Source organism: Callospermophilus lateralis, unplaced genomic scaffold (genome assembly GCF_048772815.1).
Source record: "Callospermophilus lateralis isolate mCalLat2 unplaced genomic scaffold, mCalLat2.hap1 Scaffold_52, whole genome shotgun sequence".
NCBI lineage: Eukaryota > Metazoa > Chordata > Mammalia > Rodentia > Sciuridae > Callospermophilus > Callospermophilus lateralis.
Window position 1 is genome coordinate 4,811,111 of NW_027514454.1, and position 12,703 is coordinate 4,823,813.

Here is a 12,703-nt window from a genome sequence, read left to right on the forward strand (position 1 = left end):
GGCCTCTAGAAGGTGTGACCTTCTTGGTCTCTTGACTCCACGGGCTAGACTGGGCTGAGGAACCCTGCCCTTAGCCTCCTGTCTAAGGAGGGGAGCCTGTCCAGCTACAGGGGCTGTCCTGATCTAAACCAGGGGACCTTGATGACTAGAGCCCAGGGCGAGGGCAGCGGCATCTAACTTCTACTACCCAGAGCCACAGCCCTGTAGGCCAGAGCTCCTGGGGGCTGAGGGGTGGCCCTGTGAGCATCAGGAGTGGGAGTATGGCCTTGGGTTCCAATCAGGACACTTGGGGGCTCCACTGAGGAGGCCGGGGGCCGCTGGGGCAGGGGTCATCTCCTCAGCACGGCCCAGGCCACAGCCTCAGATAAGGCACTAGAGAACTGGTCTGGAAGCTGACCAGGCTGGGGGCTGAGGACGGAGCTCAGGGGAGGATCTGGACCCTGCTGCAGACAAGAGCGGCATTCTCTTTCCTCCTTCCCTTGGGGGAGAGGGATCCTGCAAGGCAGAGCCCAGAATGGCTGGGGTGGGGGGGTTGCTACAGAGAAGCAACAGGTCCCGGGGGTGACCCGAAGAGGAAGGACCAAAAGAGAAGGTCTATGGTCAGCTGCGAGCATCTGGTGCTGGAGGGCCCTGTGCTCCAGCTTGGGTGCCTTCAGACCTGGCTTCATCTGCCATAGCCATCAGTCCCCTGCTGTGACTGTGGGGATGAGATCTTCCTTGCTGGGGTTTCCATGGTTGAGCTCTGGGGACAGGGGCAGCAAGCTGAGAGCAGCTGGCCATGAACTGGGCCTCTGCCTGGCTCCCCCATTTCCTGTCTGTGGGTGACCATGCAGTAGTAACCACAGTCAGAGGATTTGCTTAGTGGCCTGGGGCAGGTGTGTGTGTGTTCCCGACTCAGCCCAGCCTTGCAGTGAGGGGGTAAATCAGTGGGGCTTCCTTTGTCCACAGGTTATTTAGGAAAAAAAAAAGAAAACATAATAAATATAACAATCCTTCCCTCAAAAAAAAAAAAGTGTTTTAAATGCATTTTTCCCTGAAGATTTCCAGTGTATTCCACAATGTTTAAAAAATAGTTTCCCCAAAAATAGATCTTAAAGCATTTGACACAGTGGTAATTGTGGTCTATGTGGTGCTGGATGTGGGTGAGGGGGCTGTGTCCCCCGGCCCTTGTCGCTGTGGGGCCCAGGCCTGGTGAGCCACCAGCCCGATACCCGAATGCCCACTGGAGCTGGTGCTCGCTGGGACGCCAGTCTGCACAGGGGAGCAACTGGGGTATGCAGAGGACCCCCACCCGGCCCAGTGCCGGCTGCAAACCCTCCAGTTCGGGGAAGGGGCCCTGGGCGGCCAAGGGGTTGGAAGAAGGGGCAGACTTGGCAGCCTCCCCTGGGGGCTCATCCTCAGCCCCTTCCTCTCTTCCGTCTTGGCTCTCTGTGCTCTGCCCTTTACCAGACTTCACACTTGTGATGAGGGTTCATGGGTGACCCAAGGGCGCAGTGGAAGTGTTCTGAGAACTCTTTGGAATTGGAGAGGGAGCCGATGACCCTGAAGCAAGAGGGGCTGTGGGGGTCGGTGATGAGGCCTTCATGAGAGCTCTCGGGCATTCGGACAGAGCACCAGACCTTTGAGGAAACAAGGGGGAGAAGCTGGGGTCACTGTGGGGCCCTGAGGCCGCCAGACTGGTCCCACCACTGCAGGGGTGGAATGAGCCCTCGCCAGGTGCTCACACCCCAAGGACTCAGGAAGGCCCGTGGGTGGGTCGGAGGGGAGGCTGGAGTGCGCCTATGCCCTTCTCTGACGCAGGTGTCACCAAGCTGTGTCTCTTCAGCCAGAGCCGGGTCTCTGTCTGATACCAACGTACCAGGCTGGGATTCTGCCTAAACTCCACTTTACAAATCTTGGATTTAGTCCAGATTTCATATTTCCTGGGTAGGACACTCTCTCGAGAGGCAGCTCTGGGAATCAACTGAAGGCCAATTCAAGTGCCAACCTGGTGGGTCTTGATTTCTTTCTTCCCCGGTTCTGGGGACTGAATACAGGGCTGCTCTCTCACTGAGCTACATCCCCAGTCCTTTTCATTTTCTATTTTGAGACAGAGTCTTGTTAAGTTGCTGAGGCTGAGCTTGAACTGGTGATCCTCCTGTCTCAGCTTCCCAAGGAGCTGGGATAATAGGCATGCATTACCGTGTCTGGCTATGTTAAGAAGTTTCTAGAACCCCAGAACCAGGAGGGGCCTTCTCCACCACATACAGGATACTAGTATTCTTTCTTGGCCCTTCCTTGAATCTCTCTAATGACAGGAAGCTCACCTCCTCACAGGCTAATGACCTGAAGATGGTCTGATGAGTTAGGGAGCTGGTGATTGGAGGGGACCTTACCTGTTCCCCTAATGAACTCACCTGTGAAAACCCCAGGAAGAAGAGCTGGTCATTGGTGAGACCCAGCGTGGGCAAGGTCTGCTCCTCCCCATTCTTCTTTACCCAGTTCTGGTAAGCCTGGGAGGAGAGAAGGCCAGAGGTTGAGGGCAGCCAGGACACAGGGGCGAGGGGCTAGTGTGCAGGCCGAGGCTGGTTTCTGGGTTCTGGGCCTTGGCTCAGCCTGGAGGATCCCTCCTCTTTCTCTGCTCCCTCCCTAAAGGGGAGTGAATTCGACCCCATGGCCTAAAACGCCACACAATGCTTTTGGCTCTCCAATGTGCACTTTGGCACCAGCCTCTTCCCTGATCTGGATATTCAACTGCCTTAGCTGGACACCCAAGGTCACATCCAACTCAGCATGGCACAGAAGGAAGAAGTCATTTACATGAACCCTCACCAAACCTGCCACCATAGGATGGCACCACCACCCTCCTAGTTACTCAGGCTCAGAGTTCCCCCCAACTCTTCCAGCCAAGCCAAACACCCCAAAACTGACCCTCCTCACCCTTCCCCCTGTTCCACATGGCCTCTCACCTGGGTAATCTCACAACAGCTTCCAATGGGTCTCCCTAATTCAGAGGAACCGAGGACACAAGCCTGGTCCCCTCCTCATGTGGCAACTCAAGCGAACCGTCTAGGGCGAGTGTTGGCAGACCTCCTCTGTGAGGGCCGAGTAGATGTTCCAGCTTTGGGGCTACCGGTCCCTGTTGAACTATTCTCCTCTGCGCTCAGAGTGCAAAAGTAGCCACAGGCAACCTGTGGACACAGTGTGGCCAGGTCCCCCAAACCTATGGGGACAGTCTGGGGCTGGATTTGTCCATGGGCTGCCGGCTTGCAGACCTGCCTTAAAGAAGGAATTAGATCATGTCTCCTGTTTGACCCTGGAGTGGTTCTCACTGTTGCCAGAATAGAACCAAGCTCCTTTCTCAGTGACAGAGGCCCTTGCTCCCGACTCCTTCCACTACCCCCTGCCCCTGGCCCTTTTCCCTTGGTGAGTCTCCAGGCTGCCTCTCAGGCCGGGACCTGTGTCTGAGTCACTTGGTTTCACCTCCGGCCACCTGAGGGTGCAGGTCAGGGGCTCAGAGCCAAGCCAATGGGCTCAGATGGTAGCGACTTACTCCAGACTAGGATCGGAACCCAGAACTGGCTCTGAGCTCAGTGTCCTCCTGGGCCCTGCTGCCCTACCTGGCAGTGGGTTCCCCCGCAAAGGCAAGAAGGGGCTGGCTCTGCAGGTGGACCCTGCCCTGGCTCTCTCCTGGGACTCTCAAGCAGGTGGTCTCCAAGCAGAAGGCCTTGGGCACTCGGCTCAGGTGCTGCGTCCACAGTCAGTGCTCATATCCTCCCCACCCCCACTGACAGACGAGGAAGCCGAGGCACAGCACTCCTGCAGCTTGCCAGGCGTTTCTACGCTGACCTACTGATGAGGCATCTGGACAGATGTGGACCTGGACAGGTGCACAGGGGGAGTAGACCCACCCGATAGGCCACCTTGAGGTCCCCGTTGTCTGCGATGTTCTCCCCGAGGGTGTGGCGGCCATTCACCAGCTCCCCGTTCACGCTGTAGCTGCTGTACTGCTCCACCATGCACTCCGTCTGCTGTTTGAAGGCCTCCACTGAGGAGTTCTTCCACCAGGGCTGGAGGTTCTCGTCCTTGTCATACTCCCGCCCTGTGGTCAGAGCGCAGGAGTGGCACTATCGCTCTTCTTCCCTCGCAGTGGGAAGTGGGTTCCCCTGTCTGACCCCACCCTCTAGCCTGTACAGGGACAGGATGCCCATCAGAGGGCCAGAGGACGGGCCAGACCGAGTGGGAGAGGGTGGGGGAAAGTGGCCAGGCAGGCGGCCATGTGGCTGTACAAAGGTTTGAGGCGCAGGGTGGATCTCCACTGGCCAAGGGCCTCGGATCCCAAGGAATGGAGGTCAGCAAGGGGCCAGTGGAGTTGGCAGAATCAGGAGCACATGACAGGCCTGGTTTCCAGGGTCTCTGCCACTTCCTTCTTGTCCCTGAGCAGGGGGCAGTTGAGGAAGACCCTGGACACTAGCTGCTGAGGAGGGTGTGACTTCCACGTCTCTAATTCCTGACTCCTACTGAGCACCGAGCACCCAGCACCCTGCAGAAGGTGCTCACTATAGCCTTCACACGATCCTCCCCACCCCCACCTTGACCTGTTGCACCCATTTTGCAGATAAGGAGACGGAGGCTTGGAGAATGATGTGACTTGCCGAGGTGAGAGCATTTGACAAGCGGCCGAGCCAGGGTTTAGACTCTGGTCCTTCTCTCCAAAGCTAAGTCCCAGGGAGCAGAGGCAGTGGGGCTAAGAAGCTGATGGGCTCTGTCTGGAGGGACCCCAAGGTACCTGTACCTTGATCATCAAAAGCGTGAGTCAGCTCATGGCCCATGATGACACCAATGCCACCAAAGTTTAAGGCCCTGGAGGGAGACACAAAGTGAGAGCAAGGCCTCTGGCTCCTGCCCTGCCATGTGGCCCTCACTTGTTGGGCCTGAGATGTAGCAGGGGCTCTGTGGGACACAGCCCTGGAGACAGTGGGAGGCTGGGCAGTCTAAGGGAGCCAGCTGTGCCCTGTGGGTGACATGCACGTGCTGGACACTCTAGAGGATCACTGTCCCCTCCCACAGACTAGCAGTTAAGCTTTAAAGCAAACGAAGCCTGGGAATGGGCCAGTGCCTCTTCCCAAGCTCCACACAGTCATCCAGGGAGTCCAGCTTCTAGGACAGCGCCCTCACCCCGCCAACTCCCTGGCTGCAACTGCTCTAAGCCACCGTCACAGCAGTATTTCCCACATGGGGCTCTTGACTGCATGACTGTGCCACGTTTCCCGATTGCAGGAGCTTTCAGCCCCAGAGACCCTTGGAGGGAAGGCAGTGGACAGGGGCTGCTGCGCTCTGCACACACGACGCTGCAATCCTAGGCCACCTGGGCCACCAGGGCACAGATGGCTCAGTGAGATGGCTGTCAGGGTCAGCTGCAGACACAGGGCTGGCTGAGGGGCAGGGGACCCGTCGGGGCACCAGCACCAGATATGGCCTACTTGGGCGAGGAGCGGGTGTAGAAGGGCGCCTGCAGGATCCCAGCCGGAAACACGATCTCGTTCTTGGTGGGCGAGTAGTAAGCATTCACCATGCGCGGGGTCATGCTCCACCTGCAAGCAACAGGTGCATGAGAGCCCAGGCGGTGGGCAGAGCGGAACTCCAGTGGGTACTCCTTGACCCCAGGACCAGGTCAGCACAAGGACATCGGGCAGCACTGTTTCTGAGGGGGAAGCTAGAAAACACCTGAATACCTATAAATCAGTGATGTCACCTCAGAGGGTGCCACACCGAGGCGCTCACAGACAGCAAGAGGGACCATCAGATATTGAACTGAGGTTATTTTTGAGGCTTGAAATGTGTCTAGCAGCCGTTCTAAGGTGTGGTCTAAAGTGACAGTCCCCAAGATCCTCTGGTTTATGATGTCAAAACTATTTTCATTATAACATTGAGACACTCTGTCTCTGACACGTGTTGAGATCTGCATCATGGTACAAAAGCAACCGTGGATGACACTGCTGCCGCCTGGGCAGGGGGCCGGGCAAGTCATAGTGGCCACCTGACCCTTCCCTAGCAGGTGCTCCAACCAAAACAAGCCAGCGGGTCATTTTCGTTGACAACACCCAGGAAAAAGTAGCCTAATCATTAATTCCATTAAATCTCGACCCCCAAGTACCAGTCTTTTTAATATCCTGTGTGACCAATGGGGAATACCCACGTGGTGCTTCAGGTCTCTCTCATCCTCTTCGGATGACCGACCAGCCATGGAATTTTGGACTTGGGCAACTAGGCAGACATGTTCTTGAAAATGAAAAAGGAAGCTTAGCACCTCAGGGGAACTAATTCACATTTTGTCATTTATTACCAATGATAAAAATCTGAGGTTTCAAGAAAAATGAAGTTTCAAAGAAATATTAAAATTTTGGAAAACTTGTATTGACCATCATGAATTTGATAGCTTCCCAGTACTTTAAGACTTTTCTCAGGAGGTCAACTATGATGTTAACTAATGTGGATTTTTTTTTTTTGGCTGCAGTATATGAGAGTGGAAAATCTGTAAATCTTAGTGGAACCACGATTTTTTTCTTTTCTGTTTTTTTTTTTTTTTGTACTGGGGACTGAACCCAGGGGTGTGTAACCACTGAGCCCCATCCCCAGCCCTTTTTTATATAGTATTTAGTGACAGGGTCTTGCTGAGTTGCTTAGGGTCTTGCTAAATTGCTGAGGCTGGCTTTGAACTCATGATCCTCCTGCCTCAGCCTCCTCAGCTGCTGCGATTGCAGGCGTGTGCTACCATGCCTGGCAAAACACTATTTTCCAAAGGACCAATGCATGAGCCATTATGTAAAAAATTATGTAAAAAATCCAAAAAGTGCAAGACAGATCAATGATTTTAGTGTACAGGGTATGAAAAGTTCATGAATAAGTTTTCAGATTTTTCATAGTATATTTTTTGGGGGGAGGGCAAGGAGGTTAATGGGGATTGAACTCAGGGGCACTTGACCACTAAGCCCCAGCCCCAGCCCTATATTGTATGTATTTAGAGACAGGGGCTCACTGAGTTGCTTAGTACCTCACTTTTGCTGAGGCTGGCTTTGAACTTCTGCCCATGCCTCCTGAGCTACTGGGATTATAGGTGTGCACCACCACGACTGGTTCAGATTTTCCATAATGCATTAATCTTTCCTTCCTTGGGGACTGAACCCAGGGGTGCTCTATCACTGGGCTTCATCCCTTGCCCTTATTTTTTACTTTGCTAAATTGCCGAGGCTGGCCTTGAACTTTGGCTCCTTCTGCCTCAGCCACCTGGGTAGCTTGGGTTGCAGATGAATACTGCTGTGTCTGGCTAGAAGACAAGTTTAAGTGAAAACTTTTAATCTAAAACTTAAGAAGCCAGGTAAATTGGCAGTAGTGTCTGTGCCATATTCTGAAGGTGAAGGTCCACCTACCTTCTTGTTTGTTAGTGGGACCCTCATTCACAATGGAAAACTTGGAGGAAAAAGATGTTTGAACCTCCATTGCCCACAAGAGGGTGCCAGAGGCAAAGAGGACTCATTCTGACTTGGTAAGATTTATCCTGTTTGAGGAGTGGAGGGACTAGTACCGGGCTGACTACATCTAACTTTCCTGGGGAGACCATTTTAAAAAGAAGGGTCTTTCTCCAGATTATTCTGACTTAAGATCTGGGGTAGAAGTTAGGCTATGGCTAGGTGCAGTGGTGCACAACTGTAATCCCAGCAAATTTGGGAGGTAGAGGCAGGAGGATCACATGTTCAAGGCCAGCTTCAGCAACCTAGTGAGGCTCTCAGCAACTTAGTCAAACCCTGTCTCAAGATAAAAAATTAAAAAGGGCTGGGAATTTAGCCCAGTGATAAAGCACTCCTGGGTTCAATCCCCAGGAACTCCCTACCCCCTGCTGCAAAAGCCCCCACAACCAAAAACTACAACAAAAAAACGTCAGGAGGCAACCCCCACACCCCCCCCCCACATTTTTGGCAGTGCTGGGGAGGGAACCCAGGGTCTCAAGTACTAGGCATGTACTCTACCGCCGAGCTACACCCTCATCCTTGGAGACTATTTTTGAAACTGCTCTCCAGGGGACACTAATGCAGAGTGGGATTTGCAGTGTGTTAAAGTGCTTGGTTATCAGCACCCATCTAGAACCTTCCCCAGCCCTCAGTGGGACAGTGGGAGAAACCACTGCTCCTGTTTGTGAGGAGTTATGGGGCACTCACCCATGCGGAGGGCCTCCTCTCAGGGCCTGGCTCTCCCCAGTTCCCACACTGTATTGCTTCAATGACCCACGAACCAGTTCCCTTCCCTTCTACTTTGAAGATAATGAAATGAAGGCTCTGAATGCTGAGGCCATGAAGCTGGGATGTGGTGCCAGGCCCCCTCGGCCTCAGAGGCCAGGTTCACTCTGCCAACAGGCTGGGCACTGCGGCACCCAGATTGGGGCCAGGATGGGCTCTACTTTGGCTTTTTTTGCAGAGGATTCTGGGGATTGAACTCAGGGGCACTGGACCACTGGGCCACATCCCCAGTCCTCTTTTGTATTTTATTTAGAAACAGGGTCTCACTGAGTTGCTTAGTGCCTCGCCATTCCTGAGGCTGTCTTTGACCTTGCGATCCCCTTGCCTCAGCCTCTTGAGCTGCTGGGATTACAGGCATGTGCCACTGCACCCAGCGGCTTTTGGTTTCTTAATTTGAAAAGAGGGCCTCTGTGACAGTCACACCTGGCACCTGACAGTGGGTGAGGAAGGCAAGCTCAGTGGGGTGCATCCCCATGGTGGGGAACCAAGGCCTTCCTGGCTGGGCCTGGGGGACTCACTGGTCTCTGTTGGGGGCTTTCCTGAGCTGGTCAGCGGTGACCCTCCATGAGAAGTTGAAAAATCGCATGGCGTTCTCAAAGTAGAGGTCTGGAACTGCCGTGTACTGAGGAAAGAAGCAGAGACACAGATGGGAGCAACCTCAGAGGAAAGTCAGAAACTCAGACCCCACGAGGTGAAGGGATGGGTCGGCAGGTCCAGGGCCAGAGTGTGGGCTCGGAGCTGCAGGCTCGGCCCCTCTGAGGCTTCTAACCTGCTGGGCCCAGCAACAACTATCTCCTTCAGGCACCTGACAGTGTCACAGTGCTGCAGGATGCCCCATCAGTGGTTCCCTTGGGCAAGAAGTATCTCCATCACTGTCCTACAGGACTGTGATGATGGGTGTGTTCCCCGTGTGTTCTCCCCCTACACTGGCCAATATGGTAAACTCTGGTGACAGGTGGCTACTGAGCATCTCAAATGCGCTAGTGTAATTAAATTTTAATTAACTTAAGTTTTGATTAATTAAATAGCCCCCCATGGCTGGTAGCTAACAAATTGGACAGCACAGATTTAATGAACCACACTGGAATCTGGCTCTGAAATGTCAGGGGACAGGCGTTATCACACCCCCCACCCCTGGGCCCGGCCTCTCAGCTCCTACCAGGTGCAAAGCCCTCCCTCAGGTCCACTCCAGATCTTTATGGCATACCCAAGGGCTGTGGTAAAACACTGGGCCCTCAGGGGCAGGCCCCTGTCCTGTGGGCCCTGCCTGAGCCGTCTCCAGGAGACTCTGGGTCTCGCATCAGGATGACCCTGGGGTGTCTGAAAGTATTCTCAAGAAACATGGCTGCGGAATGAGTCTCCTATTCTCAGAAGTAATTTTAATAGTCTTAGGTTTTAAATAGAACCATGATGAGAGGTTATTATAATTTCAAAAATGCCTGAATTTCACTCATGAGAAGATAGGAAACTATCATTTGGGGCAAAATCACAACCCACTTAAAGGGGTGATGTGCCGAAGGTTCTGGCAGCAGGGAGGCAGCAATCCCCCTTCGCCTCAGTGGAGCTTCACCGTGCATTTGGGATGGCTGCCTCCTCTTTCCCATCCCCATCTCAAGGTCAAAATTTGAGGTCCAAGTTTTCTCTGAGGAGGTTGGGGTACGACCCTGAAGACAGGTGGCCGTTCTGGGGCAGGAGCGGAGGTGTGAGGGGCTTCACTTTCTCCCCCCACCACCGTGGTGTTTTAGGGCTGCGATGCTGGCCAGCTGACCCCAGCCCTGTGGGCTCTGGGTTCAGGGTCAGGTGCTGCACCTTTTAGGATCTGCTTCCCCAAGTCTTTTATTTTTTTTTAAATTTCTTAGTTGTAGATGGACACAACATCTTTATTTTTTTTATTTATTTAATGTGGTTCTGAGGATTGAACCCAGGGCCTCATGTGTGTGAGGCAAGCGCTTTGCCACTGAGACAACCTCAGCCCCGCTACCTCCCCCCCCCATTTTATGCAGTGCTTGGGTTGAACCCAGTTGGAGTCATGATGCAAGGCCAGTGCTCTCCCGCTGAGCTAATCCCCTGATGGCTGTCATGATGCCAGGTCAGCCTCCCTGCCTCCAGAAGCCCTGGGCGCCCCGCCCACCTTGGACCCTCCCCAAGTGGGCACTTGGGATAGCAGGGCGTAAGCCACTCACGTCGTTGAACACTTTGTCCAGTTCCTTGGGGTCCATAATGAAGCTGGGGTAGCCTATCATGTTGTAGATGGTGTCCGCCTGGATGGGAGGGACACAGAGGACTGAGCACCCGCGATGCTGACCAGCTGGCCCCAGCTTTGTGGGCTCTAGGCTCAGGGTCATGTCAAGGGGCAGGGGATCAGGCTCCTCCCCACTTAGGGCTTTCACATCTTTTTGGAAACATTCCCCCCATGCCTAACTTATCTTTTTTTTTAATATTTATTATTTAGTTATAGGTGGACACAATATCTTTTTTTTTTTTTTTTTTTTTTACTTTTGTGTGGTGCTGAGGATCGAACCCAGTGCCTCACATAGGCTAGGCGAGCACTCTATGGCTGAGCCACCACCCCAGCCCTCAGTTGATCTTTTGGGTTTCTGATTAAATGTTGCTTCCCCAAGGGAAGCTGCTATGGTCCAAATGTGTCCCCAAAGTTCAAGTGTTGGAACCTTTGGGAGGTGATGAGGTTCTGAGGTTCTGAGGCTCTGTTCCCCACTGCTGGGGGACTGGGAGCTGTGGAGGGAGCGAGCACCACAGTGGCTTGGTCCACCTCTCTGTGCGTGCTCTCCTGCCTGTCCACCTTCAGCCAAGAGATGTGTGACATTGGGCTTCAGGCTGTCCCCCCAGCCTGCTAGACTGGTCACAAGGCAGGACAGCATCCATGCATGCCAAGGGGACAGGCTGGCCTCTCCTAGCCCTGCTCTCTCTCTGCTGCTCTTGCCTGGTGCAGGAAGCCTGGGTGGCCCGAGCTCCCGGGCGGCCTCACCTTCTCCTTGGCTGATTTCCGGGTGTCCTTACCCATCCACATCAGCGTGCTCAGGCTCTCCTCAAAGGCCTTCTTGATCTCCAGGATTATCTCACTGGCCTGAGGAGACAGATGTTGCACCCTCAGCTCTGGGCACTGGCCCCCTGGATGCAACCAGTGCCCCAGGCAGGATGACACTGGACCCGAGGTCAAACTGAGGTTGGCTCAAGGCCTCGGGTTCTGCAGAGCGGGCTAAGAGGGTGGCCATGGCTGTGCTTCCCGACCATGTTCCTAACATGGACAGACATCCCGCGAGACGAGACGGGCCTTCCATGCACTGGTCTCTGTGGCCAAATGAGCTTGGACGTGCCTTGGGGAAGCGGAAAGGTCCGCAGCAGGACTTTTCGGAGCCTTTAGAGTGGTGGAGTGCTCTTTTGGAGCCGTCCAGAAGACATGGCCTCTCCCAGGCTGATGGGATCCTTTTTGATGGAATAGAGCTTTAACACCCAGAGAACTTGATCTGAGAGGCACTCAGAAAGGCCTCAGGGCACAAATGGCAGCTGTTGAGGGTGATGATGCAGGGCAGACCCGGGGGCCAAAGATAGAAGATGGAAGATTCTGGGGAAGGGGAAGGCAAGAGCCGTGGGGCTGGGGCCAGACAGACCTGGACTCAGATTCTGCCTCAGCAGATTAAAAAAAAAAAAAAAAATATATATATATATATATATATATATATATATATTAGTTGTAGTTGGACACAATACTTTTATTTTACTTATTTTTATGTGGTGCTGAGGATTGAACCCAGGGCCTCGCATGTGCTAGGCGAGGGCTCTACCGCTGAGCCACCACCCCAGCCCCTGCCTCAGCAGACTGGAAGTGCAGTGCTGCCCCTTGACTACAGATACTAATCACGCAAACAATACCATTAGTGATAAACAATCGCTGCCATTGACTGTAGCTTATTTTGGGCCAGGTGTTCTTTATGTGCAGCATCTCATTTTGTTATGGCCAGGCTGTGTGGGCAATGACCACACAGACTCCATTTTGCCCTGAGACCCCACATCATGTAAGAAAAGCTTCTCCCGTGGGAAAGCCCCGTCTCTGCACCCATCAGTGAGCGGTTGCCTAGCACGGCATGTTAGGCGACACAGATGGCAATTCTTATACAACGTAAAAGTGTCCCCTCTTCAGTTCCCATTTTTCTTGGACAATCTACCCTGTCAGAGGTGTAGATGTTAGTAGCCATTCTTTAACTTGTTCTCGACTAGGGACGTTTTGGCCCACCCTCTTTACTGTTTATGATTTTAGATCTTATGATGTTTGCTTATGGATCTGAATCATAGCAACAGCCACTTATGCGTTAATATAGTTTTGGACTACAAAAGGTGTGCTCAAACCCTGGGAGGGGTCGAAGGGTGTGGACTAGCAGCCTGGCCCTTGGCCGGCCAGCTGGTGGATCCAG

General features: G+C 53.5%; 1 protein-coding gene across 1 annotated transcript in view; it reads right to left on the minus strand.

Moving 5' to 3' along the window:
* Positions 1 to 1,442: 1,442 nt before the first annotated feature.
* LOC143390290 (uncharacterized) overlaps positions 1,443 to 12,703 on the minus strand; it is a 63,343-nt gene continuing 52,082 nt past the window's right edge. The window contains 8 exon segments of the mRNA XM_077108331.1: positions 1,443 to 1,619; positions 2,397 to 2,492; positions 3,891 to 4,081; positions 4,775 to 4,842; positions 5,463 to 5,573; positions 8,792 to 8,895; positions 10,457 to 10,534; positions 11,260 to 11,358. Coding sequence (XP_076964446.1) covers positions 1,443 to 1,619; positions 2,397 to 2,492; positions 3,891 to 4,081; positions 4,775 to 4,842; positions 5,463 to 5,573; positions 8,792 to 8,895; positions 10,457 to 10,534; positions 11,260 to 11,358 — 924 coding nt within the window.